General features: G+C 44.1%; 1 protein-coding gene across 1 annotated transcript; it reads right to left on the reverse strand.

Moving 5' to 3' along the window:
• Positions 1-352: 352 nt before the first annotated feature.
• Positions 353-22857, reverse strand: LOC115106129 (protein mono-ADP-ribosyltransferase PARP12-like). Its single transcript, XM_065008408.1, has 10 exons — positions 22449-22857; positions 21847-21982; positions 13713-14016; positions 3841-3891; positions 3432-3558; positions 2955-3120; positions 2728-2848; positions 827-923; positions 625-712; positions 353-517 (listed from the first exon to the last, which is right to left on the reverse strand). Exons 1-10 carry the CDS (start codon positions 22721-22723, stop codon positions 353-355), a joined length of 1530 nt encoding a protein of 509 aa, XP_064864480.1. The 5' UTR covers positions 22724-22857.
• Positions 22858-23367: the final 510 nt, after the last annotated feature.

Below are 23367 nucleotides of genomic sequence, written 5' to 3' on the forward strand. Positions count from 1 at the left end.
GCAGTGAAAAAAGATAGGCAAGATTATTTAGGTCAGCCCTCCCCTGGGAGGGGAGGGGGTGAGATTTGTTGAAGACCTCTTACATGAACATGTATGTCTATGTCTCTCTTGTCTAATAAACCTTTAAATATAGGAGATGTTCACCTCATATTTTGTGTCTAGCATTTCTACACACCCTGACCATTTCTACACCCCCTGACCATTTCTACACACCCATTTCTACACACCCTGACCATTTCTACACACCCATTTCTACACACCCTGACCATTTCTACACACCCTGGTTTTCAATTCCTGCTTCCCCATAATCTTGTTCAAGCAAGGGTTTACATAGTATTTTGGAAGTAACATGCTAGGATTGTGTGTGAGAGTTGATGTAAACATACCACTGGAAGACTTCCCAGAGGTCCCTGTTTTGGACCCTCTCGATGCTGGTGATTTGGAAGCCCCTCATGGTGTTGTTGAAAAGTCTCTGGACCTTCTGATAGTCCCTGTCAAAACTCAGAAGAGTGACTGTCTGCAGGAGGGGGAAAACAAAATGGTTGTCACAGCTGAAACCAAATGAGAGGAAATGTTAGACTTCCCTGCAAGTCAAAGCAGTAGAATCCCATGTAAACAAGTGACCTTGTATCCAATGTCAGGTATCGCAGACTTGTCCCAAGATCCAGGAACAGCTCTGAAATTCTGAGAGGGGTTGCGTGCTCCATTTCTCCTGAAATGACATATGAAAAATAATCTATTAGGTCAATATGGAAATGGTGTAATAAAAAGAAAAATGGATTCATAACATATACTCATTCTCAGTCCATTCCCATTCATATATTACCTGCTTCTTGCAGCTTGTGCGTCCACAGTTGAAACAAAGACTGGACGTCGTCTGACCATCCTTGTAGTACCAAATCTTTCGTTAAATTGAGTCATGTCTGTAATTACAATAATAACTATTTGAACCAGCATCCTTACAGTTACCGTTCGACATCTCTAACATCTAGGCGACCTGCTGCCGATGTTAGTACTGTAATTTGAGGGGTGTACACTACCGGTCAAAAGTTTTAGAACACCAATTCATTCAAGGGTTTTTCTTTTTACATTGTAGAATAATAGTGAAGACATCAAAACTATGAAATAACACATATGGAATCATGTAGTAACCACAAAAGTGTTAAACAAATCAAAATATATTTTATATTTGAGATTCCATCCTTTGCCTTTGATGACAGCTTTGCACACACTTGGCATTCCCTCAACCAGCTTCATGAGGTATTACCTGGAATGCATTTCAATTAAACATGTGTGCCTTCTTAAAAGTTAATTTGTGGAATTCCTTTCCTTCTTAATGCGTTTGAGCCAATCAGTTGTGTTGTGACGAGGTATGAGTAGTATACAGAAGATAGCCCTATTTGGTAAAAGACCAAGTCCATATTATGGCAAGAGCAGCTCAAAGTAGCTAAGAGAAATGACAGTACATCATTACTTTAAGACATGAAGGTCAGTCAATCCAGAAAATGTCAAGAACTTTTAAAGTTTATTCAAGTGCAGCCGCAAAAACCATCAAGCGTTATGATGAAACTGGCTCTCATGGGGACCGCCACAGAAATGGATGACCCAGAGTTACCTCTGTTGCAGAGCATAAGTTCTTTAGAGTTACCAGCCTCAGAAATTGCAGCCCAAATAAATGCTTCACAGAGTTCAAGTAACAGACACATCTCAGCATCAACTGTTCAGAGGAGACTGTGTGAATCAGGCCTTCATGGTCGAATTGCCTCAAAGAAATCCCTACTAAAGGACACCAATAATAATAAGAGACTTGCTTGGGCCAAGAAACAAGAGCGATGGACATTAGACCAGTGGAAATCTGTTCTTTGGTCTGGAGTCCAAATTGGAGATGTTTGGTTCCAACCGCCGTGTCTTTGTGAGACGCGGTGTGGGTGAACGGATGATTTCTGCACGTGTATTTCCCACCGTAAAGCATGGATGAGGAGGTGTTATGGTGTGGGTGTGCTTTGCTGGTGACACTGTCTGTGATTTATTTAGAATTCAAGGCACAGTTAACCAACATGGCTAACACAGCATTCTGCAGCGATACGCCATCCCATCTAGTTTGGGCTTAGTGGGACTATCATTTGTTTTTCAACAGGACAGTGACCCAAAACACACCTCCAGGATGTGTAAGGGCTATTTTATCAGGACGGAGAGTGATCGAGTGCTGCATCAGATGACCTGGCCTCCACAATCCCCTGACCTCAACCAAATTGAGATGGTTTGGAATGAGTCGGACCTCAGAGTGAAGGAAAAGCAGCCAACAAGTGCTCAGCATATGTGGGAACCGCTTCAAGACTGTTGGATAAGCATTCCAGGTGAAGCTGGTTGAGCGAATGCCAAGAGTGTGCAAAGCTGTCATCAAGGCAAAGGGTGGCTATTTGAATCACAAAATAAAATATATATATTTGTTTAAAATTCTTTTGGTTAGTACATGATTCCATATATGTTATTTCATAGTTTTAATGTCATCACTACTATTCTACAATGTAGAAAATAGTAAAAATAAAGAAAAACCTTGACTGAGTAGGTGTTCTAAAACTTTTGACCGGTAGTATATGAGAGTAGCCTTTTAGACTCTAACTGTAACTTGTTAAGCGCTTATAACTCAAATATATTATTATTATTACTATTATTACAGAAGGATGCACATGAGAGCTGTTTTGCAAGAGTGTTGATGTGTGTTACCTCTGAAACTCAGCTCATAAGACTGCTGGCCTGCAGTGAACTTCACCACAGCACTTTGATCCTCCTGGAACCTTTTCTCAAGGTCTTCACTGGTGATGGACGACAATCTGTGCATCTCTTTCTGTGATTTATAGGAAAAAACTCCAATTCAAGGGGAACAACAGTTTACCGTCTCTATTATTGTCCTCGTAACACATCAGCCTGTTTGAGTGCTTCACACCACTTACGATGGATGCGTACTGGATCCATTTGCCGTACTCGTCCTTCCAGAACCACACCCACTCTGTGGTGAGTACGTATGTGGGCTTGGTCACAGAGGAAACTGTGGAGAGACGGCGAACATCCCATAACCCGCGGCTCATGGAGTCGAAACGCACACGCTCAGATCCCTCACTGTGAAGGCATAACAAACGCAAATGGTTCAAAACTGGTTAATGGTTCAGAGAAAACTTTTGCTAGTTAAAGGTAGACTCAGGGAAATGACGTTGCCACAAGCAGCACCGCAGATATTGAGATGAGCGAGATGCAGGACAGTCACACACAGTAATATATCTGCACATGTGCACGGGTTTGCTTCACGCTGTTACAATGTGGTAGCCACGGGACCAAAACAGCGGGGAAGTTGAGGCTTGCGCTCCAACGCTCTTAGTTGTTGCGGAAATCGCTGAGTCTATCCTTAAGTATGACATAACAACATACTGTACCTGTGTATCTTAGAAGGGTCACAGAAGTCTCTCTCGATTGCTTCGTTTTCTGGCAGAGCTGACCAAGTCTGTCCACCATTCACTTCCCACTTGTAGGGCATTTTGAAGTGGACTCTCGAGCATTTCTCTGAAAGTCATACGTTTGCAGTGAGATGTGATATGATGCTGAGTATCATTGTTGCACCTGGGTAACAGCCAGATTTGTCCCTGAATTATGGTTTCACAGGGTTTGTATTGTGCATCTACTGACAACCTTGAAAGTTATAGACAAACTCATATCCGGCCGGCTGCCATAGCTTCTTCCTGAGTAAAAATGGGGCAAAGCCCTTGCAGCTGCCAAAGCAAACATAGGAAAGCTATCCTCTAGTCACTCTGCCTCCACACACAATATCTCCCTCGTTAAATGTACCTCCTTGTTTGCAGTCCTCCTTGACAAAGAACAGGCAGATCTCATTCCTCACTGTGAATAAATAAATGAACAAACAAACATTTAGTTACATGAAATCAAAGTTGGCAACAGGGTTGAGGTCAATTCCAGTTCACTCATGAAGTAAACCAAATTCCAATTCCACATTTTCCTCACTAGCTAGGTTTCCATCCAAACTATCTGCGCATTTTCCCACCAGAGACGTGTTTCCATCAAATTGACTTGTTGTGGATAAAAGGCTGTGCATGATGACATAGTGCACAGAAACATTACTTTTGCAGTGTACCGAATACTTGTTTTTGCGTTATATAGCGAATGTGCCCACTCAGGTATTGGCACGTGCGCTCTAGCCACCAGCTCGCAGATACAGTTGTGGGTACAGTGATGAGATTATTATGGACAAAAGAGCAAGATCATTTTTATTTGTCAAATGGCAGCCAAGCATTGATGATCATGTCACCAGAATAAGACCCTTGATGTTTATTGGAAAGGAGCATCAAGCGTATCACCTTGCACTTTCACCCCCCTGAGAAGTTGATCATAACTTGTTTCGTCTGTGGCCTAATAAACTGAATGCTTTCCTGAGTCGTAGTGGGAGGACCACACAACATGTCATCCCGTGACTCCAAGTTTACTTCAATATTTGGGAATAAAAGCATTTCCGCCTTTTCTCGCATAATAACTTACGTTGTCCAGCATATTTTTATGTCAACATTTGGAAAGTTTACCAATTATTTTTTCCCAGGCCTGTCATGACATTTTTCATCCAAACATGTACAGTTGAAGTCGGAAGTTTACGTGCACCTTAGCCAAATACATTTAAACTCCGTTTTTCACAATTCCTGACATTTAATTTTAAAAGATTCCTGGTCTTAGGTCAGTTAGGATCACCACTTTATTTTAAGAATGTGAAATGTCAGAATAATAGTAGAGAGAATGATTTATTTCAGCTTTTATTTCGTTCATCACATTCCCAGTGGATCAGAAGTTTACATACACTCAATTAGTATTTGGTAGCATTGCCTTTAAATTGTTTACCTTGGGTCAAACGTTTCGGGTAGCCTTCCACAAGCTTCCCACAATAAGTTGGCTGAATTTTGGCCCATTCCTCCTGGCAGAGCTGGTGTAACTGAGTCAGGTTTGTAGGCCTCCTTGCTCACACACGCCTTTTCACTTCTGCGCCCAAATTGTCTATAGGATTGTGGTCAGGCCTTTGTGATGGCCACTCCAATACCTTGACTTTGTTGTCCTTAAGCCATTTTTCCACAACTTTGGAAGTATGCTTGGGGTTGTTGTCCATTTGGAAGAGCCATTTCCGACCAAGCTTTAACTTCCTGACAGATGACTTGAGATGTTGCTTCAATATACCCACATAATTTTCATACCTCATGATGCCATCTACTTTGTGAAGTGCACCAGTCCTTCCTGCAGCAAAGCACCCCACAACATGATGCTGCCACCTCCGTGCTTCACGGTTGGGAAGGTGTTCTACGGCTTGCAAGCCACCCCCTTTTCCCTCCAAACATAACGATGGTCATTATGACCAAACAGTACTATTTTTGTTTCATCAGACCAGAGGACATTTTTCAAAAAAGTATGATCTTTGTCCCCATGTGCAAACCGTAGTCTGGCTTTTTTATGGCGGTTTTGGAGCAGTGGTTTCTTCCTAGCTGAGCGGCCTTTCAGGTTATGTCGATATAGGACTTGTTTTACTGTGGATATAGATACTTTTGTACCTGTTTCCTCCAGCATCTTCACAAGGTCCTTTGCTGTTGTTTTGGGATTGATTTGCACTTTTCACACCAAAGTACGTTCATCTCTAGGAGACAGAACGCGTCTCCTTCCTGAGCGGTATGATGGCTGCGTAGTCCAATTGTCACGCCCTGGTCTTAGTATTTTGTGTTTTCTTTATTATTTTGGTCAGGCCAGGGTGTGACATGGGTTTATTATGTGGTGTGTTTTGTCTTGGGTTTTTTGTAGGTATTGGGATTGTGGTATAGTGGGGTTGTCTAGAAAAGTCTATGGTTGCCTGAAGTGGTTCTCAATCAGAGGCAGGTGTTTATCGTTGTCTCTGATTGGGAACCATATTTAGGCAGCCATGTTCTTTGAGTGTTTTGTGGGTGATTGTTCCTGTCTGTGTTTGTTTGCACCAGAATAGGCTCAGTCACTTTGGTTTTTATTTTTTCCTTGTTTTGGAAGAGAAGAGAACGAACGCCATTCTCCTTGCGGAGATGGTGCTAAATACATCAACACGGTCGGTCCCTGGGATTGGGCTGGCCAACACGATTCGGTTTGCTTGGAAGGAAAAGGAGTTGGAGCTTTTAGGACGGGAAACTTTTGGAAGGATAATATTGATGGGGATTCTAAAGCTGACGTGAAGGACGTGTTTTGTTTCCAAGGCAACTCGTTGGAGGGAGCATACGACGTGGCACTATATACAGAGGAGAAACACGATGATATCCTGAGAAGGGCAAGAGCAGTGAGAGGTGAGAGGCCGATGAGCCACTATGAAATAACAAGCCTGGCGAAGAACAACTTTAGGGTTGTAACTGTTAACATTTACAACCCATACGTTAAGGACGAAGAGGTGAGGGCCTTTTTGGGGAGATACATGGATAACGTCTCCTCAGCAAGGCACCTCAAAGACTCCCTTGGGTTTTGGAATGGGAGGAGAGGCTTCCAGGCCCTCCTCAGAGAGGACCCAAAGGGACATGGTGGCTACCTCCATCCTCCTGCTATGTTCTCCCTAGGGGCTGACAGGGGGACGTTGTTTTATGCACGTCAGCCCCCATTTTGCAGGCGCTGTATGGCCTATGGACACATATTCGCCTCGTGCAGCACAAGAAAATGCAGATTTTGTGGATCTGAGGAACACGAGGCGAGGGATTGTGACAAGCCTAAGGCGTGCCACGGGTGTGGCTCGTCAGCACACCTGTGGCGGGGGTGCCCGGCTCGTCAGAGGTCATATGCGTCTGCGGCTGGGGGGGGGAGCAGGAGCGGGGGATGGGGGAAGAAGAGGAGGGGAAGGAAGCACGGCTCATGACCAGAGTACAGGTCCAGAGGGGAAGGCCGCAAGGAAGGAGGAGGAGCAAGAAGCGGCGGATGGAAGAGAGAAGGAAACGGAAGGCACGGGAGTAGGAGAACCAGGAAAAGGGTCGGAAGAAGGCAACCGAGTGGAGGAGCATGAGAGAGAAGAAAGCGAGGGGGGAGTGGTGGAGAAGGAGACGGTGGAAGAGCAAGTGGACTGGGGGGACTGGGAAAGTGCCCTGGTGGAAGAGATGAAGGGTATGGTGGAGGAGCTGGCGGGGGGGAGGGTGCTCTCCACTGCCGCCATCACCAAAGAAGAGAATGAAGAGGGTGCGATTGGCCGACAGTGAGAGGGAGGGGATGGCCAAGAGAGTGATGGGGGTGGGAGAAACCTCTGGGTTGCTGCTGGTTTCCCCAGGCCCTCAACTTCTGTTGGGTGGGGACACACCTAACAAGACTCAGGACTGGGTACAGGAGGAGGTGGGGAGTTTTTTGTTTGGGGACTCAGCCTCCCCGATTTTTTTCCAAACCAGCTGCAGCACTGGGGAGGGGGAGGAGTGTGGGGGTAGACCCAGGGTGCAGGGCACCCCGGAGCCAAACACTATTCCTGCATCCTGGGTTGGTGAGATGGAGGAAGAGGGGGGAATGTCGGGAGTACGGATGGTGTTCTCACCGGTAGATATGGAGCAGGGGAGCATCGGGTGAGTCTCCTGGTTTAGTTTTTTTCTGTCTGGGTTTAGAATTTGAGCGTATTACATGTTTTTATTTTATTCTTTCATGGGGTCTAATTTTACTTTTGTTAGTTTAAATGTAAGGGGTTTAAGGGATTTTGTTAAGAGGAGGGCGGTTTTTAGTTATTTGGAGGGTGTGGGGTTTGATTTTGTTTTTTTACAGGAGGTTCACCTGAGGGATAGAGGGGATGTTAGTAGGTTTAAGAGGGAGTGGGACAAGGGGGAGTCGGTTTGGGGTATTGGGGGGGTGCACTCATCGGGGGTAGGGATTTTGTGTGGGCACAGGGAGGTAAAAGTGGAGGATTCTTTTGTGGTAATGCAGGGGAGGGTTATAGGGGTGGATGTCACGATAAGGGATTGTAAATTTAGATTAGTGGTGGTGTATGGGCCACAGGTGGTGGCAGACAGGAGGGAGATGGTTGACTGTCTGACGCCCCTGTGTGTCACAAATAGGAAATTAGTGATAGGGGGGGATTTTAATACAGATTTAGGAATAGGGGGGGATAGCAGTGCAGGCGCCATTGCCGGGCTAATGGCTTGCCATGGTCTGGTAGATGGTGGTCTGCACACTACTCCGAAAATGGCCGGTCCTACATGGCGCAACTCCAGGGGGGTTGAGCGGAGGCTCGACTATATTTTTGTACCCAGGTCTTTGGGTAAGTTGTCTGGGCGGCTGTTGCCTGTTTTCTTTTCGGATCACGACGGGGTGCTCCTGCAGGTGGGGTCGCCAGACTGCCTCTTTGGTAGGGGGTACTGGAAGTTAGATCGGGATGTGCTGGAGGAGCAGGCTTTTGTTGATGGGTTTTATGGTTTCTTTTGGAGGCTTGTGAAGGCCTCCAGTCCATGTGCAAGGGGGTGTTAGAGTGGTGGGAATTAGTTAAGGTGAGGATTAGGGCTTTTATAATAGGGTATTGCAAGAGGGAAAAAAGGGAGGAGAGGAGGGAGGTGGATCATATCCAAAGGTTAATTGAACTCGAGTACGAAGCAGGCAACCTCGGCGGTTCCTTTGATTAGGAGAGATCCGGAACCCTAAAGGCGCAGCTCAGGGAGTTGCAGGAGCGGAAGGCTCGAGCTTTCCTGGAGCGTGCGCATAGTGGCTTTCTAGAACATAATGAAACTTGTTCTGCTATGTTCTTTAAGTCGGTTAGGGCCAGACAGAGTAGGAAGGTAATGCATGGCGTTAGGGAAGAAAATGGTAGTATAGTTAGAGAACCAGAGGATATGGTCAGGGTGACAACTGATCATTTCCAAGGTTTATTTAAGGAAAGGGAAATAGATGTAGAGCAGGGAAATGTGTTTTTAGAACACTTGTCCAGGCGGTTGCCGGAGGACATTAGAGAAGTGATGGAGGCCCAGATTTCACTAGAAGAGGTTGAGAGCGCTCTTAGGAGGACGGGAAAAGGGAAGGTGCCTGGGATGGATGGGCTGCCGGTTGAGTTTTATCTCAAGTTTTGGGGTATACTTGGACCAGTGGTCCTCGAAGTCTTGAAGGCCATCCTTGAGACGGGGGTCCCGGGGGGATCAATGGCTGTTGGTGTGCTGTCACTTTTATATAAGAAGGGGGAAGTAACAGACCTTGGCAACTGGCGGCCGTTGACCATGCTGTGTGTAGATTACAAGCTACTTGCAAAGGTTTTAGCAGACCGGTTGCGCACAGCCCTCCCCTACGTCGTCCATGAGGATCAGACGTGCGGGGTAGAGGGCTGCTCTATTAGATGGAACCTACAGTTAATCAGGGACTCCATCGCTTGGGTTGAAGATAGAGGACTGCCTTTAATGGTAGCAGCGCTAGATCAGGCGAAAGCCTTTGATCGCGTGAATAGATCCTTTTTATTCAGAGTGTTAGGTAGATTAGGATTTGGGGAGAAGTTCATAGGATGGATTCGTACATTATATGTCGGAGCGGGGTGCCGAGTTAGTGTAAATAGTCACTTGGGTGACGTTTTTGACCTCTCGTCTGGGGTCAGGCAGGGGTGCCCACTCTCGGCTCTCCTCTTCGTTCTGTACATGGAGCCTCTGGGGGCTGCCATTAAGGCAAACACAGGGGTGGAAGGATTGTTGATCCCTGGAAGTGGTGGGCTGCGTGTTAAGATGACGCAGTACGCCGACGACACTTCCTTGCTGCTGTGCAAGGACTCGTGCCTGACAAGGTCCCTTGCCATCTTTGGGGATTTCACCCGAGCGTCGGGAGCAGTTCTGAACCATGCAAAGTCTTCCGTCAAGTTTTTCGGAAGATGGCGCAGTAGAACGGATGTGCCTGGGGGGTTATCTCTCTGTGAGGGGGCCCTGAGGATTCTCGGGGTCCATTTTGAGACCTCTGGCTCAGCGACGCTAAACTGGAACATGCGTATCGCAGTGGTACAGAGGAAGCTAGCAATGTGGAAGGCTAGGTATTTGTCTTTTATGGGCAAAGTCCTGGTCCTAAAGGTGGATGTGTTGCCATCTCTTTTGTATTTGGCGTACATCTACCCATTGCCGGCTTGTCTGAGGAGGCCTCTAGTGAGGCTTGTGTTTCAGTTCATGTGGAGTGGCAGGTGCGAGTGGGTCACCAGGGCACGCATGATCTGTCCCATCGGGGTGGGAGGTAGGGGGGTACCACATTTCCCCCTCAAGATGGACACAATTTTTGTTTCTTTCTTGTTAACGGAGCTTGCTCATCCAGTGATACACCCGTCCGGTTACCTCCTGCGGGTGTTCTTCTCGTATCAGGCGAGAAGCGTAATGGTGTGGTCTAACACGGGTCCTCGGGCGGAACAGCTGCCGTGGCACTTTGGTCATGCGGCCAAGTGGTTGCGTGCACACCCTGAGGTTGAAGTTGCCCGAGTAGGTTTAGATCACAGGCATCTGTACGAGGAGGTCAGAAAGGCAGGGAGTGCGGCGCCTGTAGTGGGCATCTCGGAAGTGGTCTGGGAGGGAGTGCAGGCGCGGGGTCTGGACAACAGTCTCAAGGACCTGAATTGGTTGAGCCTCCATAAGTGCTTGCCGGTACGTTCCATCATGTACCGGTATAGTTTGGTGCAATCCTCCACCTGTCCAAGATCCTCTTGTGGCAGGGAGGAGACTGTGCGCCATGTCTTTTGGGACTGTGCCTTTGCCGGAGTAGTATGGGCTAGGGCACGGGTTTTGTTAGGTTTGGTAAGGGGGGATTTTGTTTTGACGTGGGCCAGGTTAGAGAGAGGTGTAGGGAGAGCGAGAGGGACGGATAGGGACAGGTTTCTGCTCTGGCTTCTCATGAGTCTCTTTAAACGGGGGCTGTGGGAAGCCAGGCAGAACATGGTGAAGACAGGGAGAGATTGGGGGGGTGGAAGGGATAGTGAGGAGGGTGGAAGGAGATTTGAGGGGGAGGATGAAGAGGGAGGAGAGGAAGTGGGGGCAGCATGCTGCTCGGGAGAGGCGGAAGGGGGGTTTAGGGCTGGGTGTCATTTAGATTTGTAAGGGGATAGATTAGGGACGGAGAGATAGGGAAAGGTAGTTTGTAGGGTGACGGGGAGGGAAGATGCTCCCCTGAGGTTTTGTTTGGGGTTTTTGTTTTGTTTAGTTAAATTAAAATACCATTGTTAGAGTATGTATGAAAATTATGAGTTGTAAAGAATGAATGGTATTAAAGGTAATAAATTATTTTTTATAAAAAAATTTAAAAAATAAGGCTGTTTAGGTTTTCACGTTATGTTTATGTTTATCTTTTTATTAAACATGAATCGAAATAACCACGCTGCATTTTGGTCCTCTCCTTCACCGCAAGAAAACCTTATACTTGCGTACTATTGTTTGTACAGATGAACGTCGTACCTTCAGGCATTTGGAAATTGCTCCCAAGGATGAACCAGACTTGTGGAGGTCTCCAATTTTTTTCTGAGGTCTTGGCTGATATCTTTTGCTTTTCCCATGATGTCAAGTAAAGAGGCACTGAGTTTGAAGGTAGGTCTTGAAATACATCCACAGGTACACCTTCAATTGACTCAAATGATGTCAATTAGCCTATTAGAAGCTTCTAAAGCCATGACATCATTTTCTGGAATTTTCTAAACTGTTTAAAGGCTCAGTCAACTTAGTGTATGTAAACTTCTGACCCACTGGAATTGTGATACAGTGAAATAATCTGTCTAAACAATTGTTGGAAAAATTAATTGTGTCATGCACAAAGTAGATGTCCTAACTGACTTGCCAAAACTATAGTTTGTTAACAAGAAATTTGTAGAGTGGCTGAAAAATGAGTTTTAATGACTCCAACCTATGTAAACTTCTGAATTCAACTGTACTTTACTTGCATAAAAAGGTTTCATGGAAACCTAGTTATTGAAAAGCATTTCAGAGAATTGGAATTTCATTGTACTTATTTAATTGACTGGTCTGGAATTTAAATAGAATTGACCCCCAACCCTGGCTGGCAAGCAAGTCCATAGAGAAATACTTCCAAATAAGGGTTTGCAGACAACTACGGTGGGGCAAAAAAGTATTTAGTCAGCCACCAATTGTGCAAGTTCTCCCACTTAAAAAGATGAGAGGCCTGTAATTTTCATAATAGGTACACTTCAACTATGACAGACAAAATGAGAAAAAAAAATCCTGAAAATCACATTGTAGTATTTTTAATGAATTTATTTGCAAATTATGGTGGAAAATAAGTATTTGGTCAATAACAAAAGTTTATCTCAATACTTATGTTATATACCCTTTGTTGGCCATGACAGAGGTCAAACGTTTTCTGTAAGTTTTCAAACACTGTTGCTGGTATTTTGGCCCATTCCTCCATGCATATCTCCTTTAGAGCAGTGATGTTTTGGGGCTGTTGCTGGGCAACACGGACTTTCAACTCCCTCCAAAGATTTTCTATGGGGTTGAGATCTGGAGACTGGCTAGGCCACTCCAGGACCTTGAAATGCTTCTTACGAAGCCACTCCTTCGTTGCCCAGGCAGTGTGTTTGGGATCATTGTCATGCTGAAAGACCCAGCCACGTTTCATCTTCAATGCCCTTGCTGATGGAAGGAGGTTTTCACTCAAAATCTCACGATACATGGCCCCATTCATTCTTTCCTTTACACGGATCAGTCGTCCTGGTCCCTGTGCAGAAAAACAGCCCCAAAGCATGATGTTTCCACCCCCATGCTTCACAGTAGGTATTGTGTTCTTTGGATGCAACTCAGCATTCTTTGTCCTCCAAACACGACGAGTTGAGTTTTTACCAAAAAGTTATATTTTTGGTTTCATCTGACCATATGACATTCTCGCAATCTTCTTCTGGATCATCCAAATGCTCTCTAGCAAACTTCAGACGGGCCTGGACATGTACTGGCTTAAGCAGGGAGACACGTCTGGCACTGCAGGATTTGAGTCCCTGGTGGCGTAGTGTGTTACTGATGGTAGGCTTTGTTACTTTGGTCCCAGCTCTCTGCAGGTCATTCACTAGGTCCCCCCGTGTAGTTCTGGGATTTTTGCTCACCGTTCTTGTGATCATTTTGACCCCACGGGGTGAGATCTTGTGTGGAGCCCCAGATCGAGGGAGATTATCAGTGGTCTTGTATGTCTTCCATTTCCTAATAATTGCTCCCAGTTGATTTCTTCAAACCAAGCTGCTTACCTATTGCAGATTCAGTCTTCCCAGCCTGGTGCAGGTCTACAATTTTGTTTCTGGTGTCCTTTGACAGCTCTTTGGTCTTGGCCATAGTGGAGTTTGGAGTGTGACTGTTTGAGGTTGTGGACAGGTGTCTTTTATACTGATAACAAGTTCAAACAGGTGCCATTAATACAGGTAACGAGTGGAGGACAGAGGAGCCTCTTAAAGAAGTTGTTACAGGTCTGTGAGAGCCAGAAATGTTGCTTGTTTGTAGGTGACCAAATACTTATTTCCACCATAATTTGCAAATAAATTCATAAAAAATCCTACAATGTGATTTTTCTGGATTTTTTTTCTCATTTTGTCTGTCATAGTTGAAGTGTACCTATGATGAAAATTACAGGCCTCTCATCTTTTTAAGTGGGAGACCTTGCACAATTGGTGGCTGACTAAATACTTTTTGCCCCACTGTATAGTGACTGTTCTGAAACATTATTCCTCACTGAACACAACCCTGATGTTTGTTCCTGCAGCCGTCTACCTGTATTTCTCTGAGGACAGCTCTGGGGCCTGTTGATAGAAGCAGCACCGCCGGCACCTTCACTTTTCATGGCCTGGATGTTCTGGTAGGTGGACAACATGGACACCATTAGATCGTTTGGCACCCCCCTCTGCTGCAGGGTCCTCAGTGGGTGGGGCTCAAAGAAGTCATGACTCCTGTTGCAGTTGGCTCCCGAGGAGCAGGTTCCTCTGATGTACCTGTCACACACGTGAAGTCTCCTGCACCCCTCCTGATCCGGGCAGTTGCCATATGGCATAGTGCCTTTGTTATAAGAGTTGCACACCTGAAAGAGTGAGTGACAAGGCTTTCAAAATACTTGTTTATGCAAGAAAGCACAAGATGAACACACAGAGCTATTGGGTAAATCCATTTAAATTCAATCACTTTTTGACAGAACCCCTATTAATTTGACAGAACATTCCATACATATTTACCCAATGTAGAAGTGCTACAGTTTTAAGACCTTAATGCCAAAACATTCAAGAGATTAAAAATAAAAAATTGTTTTAAGTGAGAATAAAACAGCCTAATTCATACTCTTAGAACAGGTGCTTCCACAATAATGTGGTTTGTACCGCATACAAGGTAAAGCATTGGATTCTTCACCCACCACAGTAAGACATTATACCATTGCGCTACCTTTTCATGCTTTAAAAAAAAACGCCACGCAGTCGTGGGCGAACAGGGAGTACAGGAGAGGGCTCAGAACGCACCCTTGTGGGGCCCCAGTGTTGAGGATCAGCGGGGTGGAGATGTTGTTGCCTACCCTCACCACCTGGGGGCGGCCCGTCAGGAAGTCCAGTACCCAGTTGCACAGGGCAGGGTCGAGACCCAGGGTCTCGAGCTTGATGACGAGCTTGGAGGGTACTATGGTGTTGAATGCCGAGCTGTAGTCGATGAACAGCATTCTCACATAGGTATTCCTCTTATCCAGATGGGTTAGGGCAGTGTGGAATGTGGTTGAGATTGCATCGTCTGTGGACCTATTTGGGCGGTAAGCAAATTGGAGTGGGTCTAGGGTGTCAGGTAGGGTGGAGGTGATATGGTCCTTGACTAGTCTCTCAAAGCACTTCATGATGACGGAAGTGAGTGCTACGGGGCGGTAGTCGTTTAGCTCAGTTACCTTAGCTTTCTTGGGAACAGGAACAATGGTGGCCCTCTTGAAGCATGTGGGAACAGCAGACTGGTATAGGGATTGATTGAATATGTCCGTAAACACACCGGCCAGCTGGTCTGCGCATGCTCTGAGGGCGCGGCTGGGGATGCCGTCTGGGCCTGCACCCTTGCGAGGGTTAACACGTTTAAATGTTTTCCTCACCTCGGCTGTAGTGAAGGAGAGTCCGCATGTTTTCGTTGCAGGCCGTGTCAGTGGCACTGTATTGTCCTCAAAGCGGGCAAAAAAGTTATTTAGTCTGCCTGGGAGCAAGATATCCTGGTCCGTGACTGGGCTGGTTTTCTTCTTGTAGTCCGTGATTGACTGTAGACCCTGCCACATACCTCTTGTGTCTGAGCCGTTGAATTGAGATTCTACTTTGTCTCTATACTGACGCTTAGCTTGTTTGATAGCCTTGCGGAGGGAATAGCTGCACTGTTTGTATTCGGTCATGTTACCAGTCACCTTGCCCTGATTAAAAGCAGTGTTTCGCGCTTTCAGTTTCACGCGAATGCTGCCATCAATCCACGGTTTCTGGTTAGGGAATGTTTTAATCGTTGCTATGGGAATGACATCTTCAACGCACGTTCTAATGAACTCGCACACCGAATTAGCGTATTCGTCAATGTTGTTATCTGACGCAATACGAAACATATCCCAGTCCACGTGATGGAAGCAGTCTTGGAGTGTGGAATCAGCTTGGTCGGACCAACGTTGGACAGACCAGCGTGGGAGCTTCTTGTTTTAGTTTCTGTCTGTAGGCAGGGATCAACAAAATGGAGTCGTGGTCAGCTTTTCCGAAAGGAGGGCGGGGCACGTAAAAAAAACAAAAAACTGCATAGTTTCCTAGGAACGCGAAGCATTTGATCTACTGTAGTAGCTCAAAGCTGTGTGCTGGAAAACCTTGGTAGAGCATGGGTGGAATAGGCATTGTGGTGCTCATGTGAATTTCATTTATTTTTCGGCTTCAGACCAATGCCTATTCTCACTTAAAACTTAGTTTTTTGTTTTTAATTTCCATGTTTTTTCACCAGAAAGTGATTTTTCAACATTATCATACAGCTTAACACATGCTCTCCTTGTGAACCCTCACAATGTTGTGCATTTTATTTATTGATAAGATCCCAGCTCATAATCCTACTGATCATTGCTCAAAGCAAATTGGTGAGAGCAAGGAAACAAAGACTGAAGCAAATATTTACTATGCGATTACAGAATGTGGCTAGATGACTACAGGAGTGCAAAAAATGGATGACCTGTGTTGTGGAATGATCAGAATTAGTTGGGTAACATAGATAAGATGTTTTATTTTCATGATATGCTTATGAGTTATTTCTCATAAGAATGTATTTTGTTGTACTATAGTGGTGGCCATTGGCAGTTATCTGTTCTATGTCAGGACTAAGTTGCATGGGATGCAGAAAGGGGAGAGGTCAAGGGGTCATCATGTGTAAACATCTTTTCTGTGTGCCAGTGACTCACTAATTTTCTCATGGGGGGGAAAGGAGGGTGGCAGTGTCTGGAATCATTCTATGCTCCCTCTCAGTTGACCTATAGGGTCACTCCGTGAGTTTGTTGTATTTAGAATTGGTTCTATCTAAATGACAATTTGATATATATCATAGGGTGGGGGTAATGTTTTGGTACCATTTTGTACCAAGGACGAGATAAGAGCTTTGTTTAGGAGACCAAACTGAACGATAATTTATAGCCCACTCTGTCTGACTAGGGGATATTCTCTCTGAAGTAAGGTTTTTTCTTTGTGTAAGTTCCTAAGACCTGTGTTTTGTCATGTCGTCTAGGAGGGGGTGGATCTTTGCTATAAAGGATCCCATTTGCCATTGTGTAAGGGACTCTCAACTTTTCATTAGAGATACTGAACTGTTGAAAGTCAAAATGCTATTGCCAAAGCTGAATTATTATTAAAGGTGAAGATTAAGCATAACTCTGACTGGTGTGATTTGCTCTCTCATCATTTGGTAATTAAGGAAATTTCCACGACACCTGTTCTTAATGGAAGGGTTCTGAATTATTCTCTCTCACCAAGGTGACTGAATGTATCATAGTCATCCACATCGGTGGAAGCGACGTGGGACACACAAAGGAGACAGCCCTGTTGCGTCAGATGTGAGCTGATTTGGAGGTAGTCATCTGGATATCTGACAACGGTGATCTACTCTGACATCCCACAGTGGAGGAGTTGGATGTTTCAGTGGGATGGGGAACATCAACAAGCGCATAGAGATGGCACAGCGCTCTGTCAACCAGCTGGTGTTTGCATTTCTCTGTAACAGGCGCATGCCCACAATTTGCCACTCTGCCATAAAGTACTGTATCCCTGGGCAGTAGAAAAGGATTCATGAATACGTGCCTGTGCAGCAGCAAAATAAATTCACAGTGGACAAACATAGGCTTATTCTGTTCAGGGTATGATGCCATGTCATATTGTAACTGTACAAACAGTGATCATAAACGTTGATACTGTATATGATATGAGTTTTATGATAAGAAAATGTGAAGTGCACATTTGGACAGGTCATACAAGCAAGCCAAACACATCAAAGCAGCATTTATTATAATCCTCAACGTCTCATATTTCAAGATATTGTACATTGAGTCCTCTTAACAGCATTTCTCTCACTCAGTCAACAGAACATTTACAAAAGTTGCCCAATTAGCGGGAAGGATGGGGGCAACTTCGTGTCGCGCGCGGGGCTCAAGTTGAGAACGTCTGTCAGTCAAAACCCATACAGCGCTGTGAAGCACAGAGCCTGAGGTCTGACGACATGTACAGCCACTGCGTTCCAATTTATGCTTGCCCAAATCTGCCATTTTCAACCTGTATACAGGTACGAGTGTAAAGGGTTAACATTTTTTACAACAATTATAAAAAAATATAAAAAATATATTTGCATATGTAGTAGCTTAGACGCTATTTTAGATCATATAAAGTTGCCCGCTATCTGTTGAGACACAACATGCTTTAGAATACAGAGTGGGTGTCATGTTTTGGCTGATAAATGTACTAAAATGGGAATACAATTTAAATGTCTACTTTCTTACCAGAAAGATTATTGGAGGTGTACATATCAGATAACGTTGACTTGAAATGGAAAATCTGTGGTTTTAAATTATACTGTCAACCCTCCACAGGAAACCTATTGAAATCATAAGAAATAGACAATAGAATAGACAACATGACCATTTTAAGTTGACATTCAACGGTGTGTGGACCTGTGGTCATCTTTTGTCACGCCCTGACAATAGAGAGCCCTCGGTTCTCTATGGTGTTTAGGTCAGAGCGAGACTGGGGGGGTTATTTAGTTTTTAGATTTCTAGATTGGTGGTTTGTGTGGTTCCCAATTAGAGGCAGCTGGTAATCGTTGCCTCTAATTGGGGATCATATTTAGGTAGGATTTTTCCCCACCTGCATTTGTGGGATATAGTTTGTGTTAGGGCACTTCAACTTCACGTTCTTTGTAAGTTTTGGTTCTAGTTTCACTTTGATTTAAAAAGATGTGGAACTCAATGCACGCTGCGCCTTGGTCGCTCATTTTGAAGAACGTGACATCTTTGTGGTGGAAATTAGAAGTTAAAATTTCAATTTATATTTCAATGGTGTACTTGCTAAATTGTTCTGTAGTAGCAATGTGAAGTAGCAATGTGCGGGTTGAATTATAACTTGCAGTCCTCGTGCTTATATCCGCGGGGAGGGCAGGTATAAGGTCATTAAATATTGTGTGGCTGAATGGCGGGTGTGTGGCGGGTGGGTTGAATAAAGAGAAAACAATACCATTAAAAATCCATACAGTGCATTCAAAATATTCAGACCGCTTGACTTTTTCCACATTTTGTTACATTACAGCCTTGTTCTCCCTGTCTATGGACAATTCCTTCGACCTCATGGCTTGGTTTTTGCTCTGACATGCACTCTCAACTATGGGACCTTATATAGTCAGGTGTGTGCCTTTCCAAATAATGTCCAATCAATTGAATTTACCACAGGTGGACTCCAATGAAGTTGTAGAAACATCTCAGGGATGATCAATGGAAACAGGATGCACCTGAGCTCAATTTCGAGTCTCAAAGCAAAGGGTCTGAACACTTATGTAAATGAGGTATCTTTTAATTTTTTTTTATAGATTTGCAAAAAACAAAAAAATACTGTTTTCGCTTTGTCATTATGGGGTATTGTATGTGGATTGATGAGGGGGGGGAAACTATTTGATCCATTTGAAACTTCTTCAGGATCGGTGTCCCGTCCGAGGGACGGTTGAGCTAATGCGATTAGCATGAGGTTGTAAGAAACAAAAAAAAATCCCAGGACAAAGACATATCTGATATGGGCAGAAAGCTTCAATTCTTGTTAATCTAACTGCACTGTCCAATTTACAGTAGCTATTAGAGTGAAAGAATAGCATGCAATTGTTTGAGGAGAGTGCACAATTCTGAACTTGAAAATGTATCAATAAACCAATTAGGCACATTTGGGCAGTCTTGATACAACATTTTGAATAGATATGCAATAGTCCATTGGATCGCTCTAAAACTTTGCACATACAGTGCTGCCATTTAGTGGCCAAAGTCTAAATTGCGCCTGGGCTAGAATAATTCATTATGCCCTTTCTCTTGCATTTCAAAGATGATGGTATAAAAAAAATGCAAAACAAACTTTTTTTCTCTTTGTATTATCTTTTACCAGATCTAATGTGTTATATTCTCATACATTCCTTTCACATTTCCACAAACTTCAAAGTGTTTCCATTCAAATGGTATCAACAATATGCATATCCTTGCTTCAGGGCCTGAGCTACAGGCAGTTAGATTTGGGTATGATATTTTAGGCAAAAATGGGAAAAAAAGGGGCGGATCCTTAGAATAAGGCTGTAATGTAACAAAATGTGGAAAGAGGGAATGGGTCTGAATACTTTCTGAATGTACTGTAAATGTATAATTCCTGTGCAATTTATATATATATATAAGCTACATTGAGGTTTTTCTTGAATGACAAGCGACATGCCTGGAGGAAACCTGGCACTATCCCTATGGTGAAGCACGGTGGTGGCAGCATCATGCTGTGGGGATGTTTTTCAGCGGCAGGGACTGGGAGACTAGTCAGGATCAAGGAAAATATGAATGGAGCAAAGTACAGAGAGATCCTTGATGATAGCCTGCTCATGACCTCGGACTGGAGCAAAGGTTCACCTTCCAACAGGAAAACGACTCTAAGCACACAGCCAAGACAACGCTGGAGTGGCTTCAGGATAAGTCTCTGAATGTCCTTGAGTGGCTCAGCAAGAGCCCGGACATGAACCCAATCGAACATCTCTGGAGAGACCTGAAAATAGCTGTGCAGCGACGCTCCCCATCCAACCTGACAGAGCTTGAGAGGATCTGCAGAGAAGAATGGGAGAAACACCCCAAATACAGGTGGGCCAAGCTTGTAGCGCCATACCCAAGAAGACTCAAGGCTGTAATCACTGCCAAAGGTGCTTCAACAAAATATTGAGTAAAGGGTGTTTTTTAAATATTTTTTGATTTGCAACATTTTCTAAAAACCTGTTTTTGCTTTGTCATAATGGGGTATTTAAAAAAATATATATTTTGGAATAAGGCTGTAACGTAGCAAAATGTGGAAAAAGTAAATATGTTTTGATTCAAATCATAGGCCTATTATATTGAATGTAGGCTACCTGTTCTGCGTGTGTTCACGTGTGTAAAATTGTCTCGGGTGACAGGGTAGGCTACCGGCAGTGCTGTGGGCCTACTGGAGGATAAACGCAAGTAAACGCCATTTACCCACCTTTTTCAGAAAAATGCATTGAAAGTATAGTGAGCATTACTTTTTTTCACCGTGACCGGCAATCAGAGTTCACCCACCTATTTTTTTTTTTTACCACTACACAGTGGCTACCGGTAGGCATATTTGAAGTTCATGGTAATTCTAGTCTAGTAAAGTTGACCGTGTGTGTTAGGGTGACCATCCCAGTTTTCCCAGGACAGTTTCAGCCCCATTTCAGCTGTTAACCCCCATTTCAGGCTACAAAAAAGGTACATTTGTCAGTTAATGTAGGCTAATGAATGGTAATCCCTGAATGTCATTAGGAAACACTTTTTGGTGTTTTGTAACAGATGTCTATTTCCATTCATCAAATGGCACGAATGTACATGAAGTTTGGATGCCGGAATTATTTTGGAGTGGACGAACATGCACAGGTAGCCTACTGTTCAAGTCCAGAAGATCACTTTCTGACCACTTCTTCCATGGGCAAACATATGTAAAGTTTTATTTACATAAAATGGGATTCTGTCAAAGAGTAATTGAATTCAAATGGATTTTAATATGTGCAGACAGCACCTCTTCATCAGTCACACACACACACACACACACACACACACACACGGCAGGTTATATCCTTTTGGGGCCTCTAAGAGAGATTTGGTTGCCCCCTCACACATTTTGCCATGATTTATCCCTTGTTAATGATATCTGAGAGTAATATGAGAGTAACTAACAAAATCAATGGGGGCCCTCCGGAGGTCAGTGGCCCTGGGCATGTGTACTGCATGCCAGGTTGGTTTTAAGCAATGACTACTACAAGTTTAGATAGCTGGATAAACTAACGTACCAATCTCAAAATGGTTAGCTGACATGACTAATTGAGTGACTGTCAATGACTGACCTAATAAGAGAAGAATTGCTGATACACAAACAAATTTTGAAATTGCACCTTGTGTATTACACTATTCTAACTCTCAACAATAAATTGAGACCCGATAGATTCCCCCACCCCCTTGCTTATGTCGCTTATGCCTGTAGCTGGCCCTGCACGCACACACACACACACACACACACACACACACACACACACACACACACACACACACACACACACACACACACACACAAACATTTCACTGATCCACATCAGCACTTAGAGGTAAACGGTTGGCTCTTACCGGTGGAAGGAGGGAGTTGTCATTCTGTAATAATAGCTGCCGGAGTTCCTGTCTACTCAGCGTCTCAAGTTTATGCTCTCTCAAAACTATGGAGTTGTGTTCGGAGTGAAGGTCATGGCCAAAGCGGCATGTCCGTCTGGGAATCAAAGTGTTAATAAACAGGTCAATAAACATGCAAGGCACAATTCAGTTTGCTGAATTAATTCAACATCTAAACCCCATTGAATCTTTCAACACTGTTGCAGTTTCAAGTTTTGGCCTGAAATACCTCAAATGTAATAATAGTAATAACCAGTTGCAATGATACATTTAATGTGTTGGCACGCAGTCTAACATTGGGCGAGTTCGTTTTGCATGGCCTGGTGCCCCGGATGAGTTTAACCAGGCCATGCAAAACAAACTGTCCTACTTTAAGAATTCTCTGCTTTTATCGTTGCGTTTAGACAGGCAGCCCAATTCTGATCTTTTTTCAATAATTGGTCCTCTGTCCAATCACATCAGCTCCAAAAAAGGTAAGATTATGGAAACAAGTTCAGAATTGGATTGCCTGTTTAAACGCAGTTTATTTAGCCCATATCGTATAAAACATATTTTATGCTTACCTTCCGATACTATTCTTGCAGTCCCCAAATAGATACAATTTACATAGATGTAAATCATTGCAGCCATCACATTGCTGAGCCTTGCAGCGTCTAACTTTCGTTTTCGCAAAAATGCGTTCATTTCCATTACACACTGCTATAGAACATAAATCGTTTTCAACAAGTTTATCAAGAGCGCAGATCATATCTGCCCCACACCCAATATCTGCCAGATCTGCATAGTTCAATGTTCCCTGATGATTGCAAATTACTTTTAATAACAATTGTTGAGCCATCTCACAATGACTTACGCGACTGTTTTTCCTGGTTTAGGACAGCGAACCACAGGATACCACTACATCAAAGACAGTACAGTATGAAGATAGGCTAAAACTGCCCCTCCAATTGAAATCCCCGATCACACTGGGCGATGTCATGACGACTTTGTCTAGCAAAGCGCATGCGTAGAAGGACGTCGTTGCGTCTCACGACAAACTGCGCATGTGCGGGGTGTCAAATCAAAGGCATTCCTTCCAAATAAAGTAGTTTTGACGAAAATGAAAAGGTGTTAGTTTGTCGATTTCAGGAGGTCGGAGTAAAAACATGTTAAAATACTTAAGACATTGTATGGAATCTAGGTTGTGTCTTTAGATTTCGAGAAAATGAACAACTCAGGAATTTAGTCCAACCTTTCTCTCATTAAATTCTCAAATCCCAAACCCGGTGTGGTCTGTTTCGCAAGCGTTCCTGGAAGTCTGGCAATGTTGATGTGGCTACACTCTTCCTCATCAGTTTTGATGAAAGAAAAACGAAATTTAGTGAAAAACACCAAAGCAACGACAGTAAATACAGTATCACAGTTTATAAATGGAGGACCCCCCCGCCTCGAGTGTCATGGGTGTAATTCACACACACAATTGATTGTTTAAAGGGGATTAGC

This window comes from Oncorhynchus nerka, linkage group LG23, assembly GCF_034236695.1.
Source record: "Oncorhynchus nerka isolate Pitt River linkage group LG23, Oner_Uvic_2.0, whole genome shotgun sequence".
In the NCBI taxonomy this organism is placed as follows: domain Eukaryota; kingdom Metazoa; phylum Chordata; class Actinopteri; order Salmoniformes; family Salmonidae; genus Oncorhynchus; species Oncorhynchus nerka.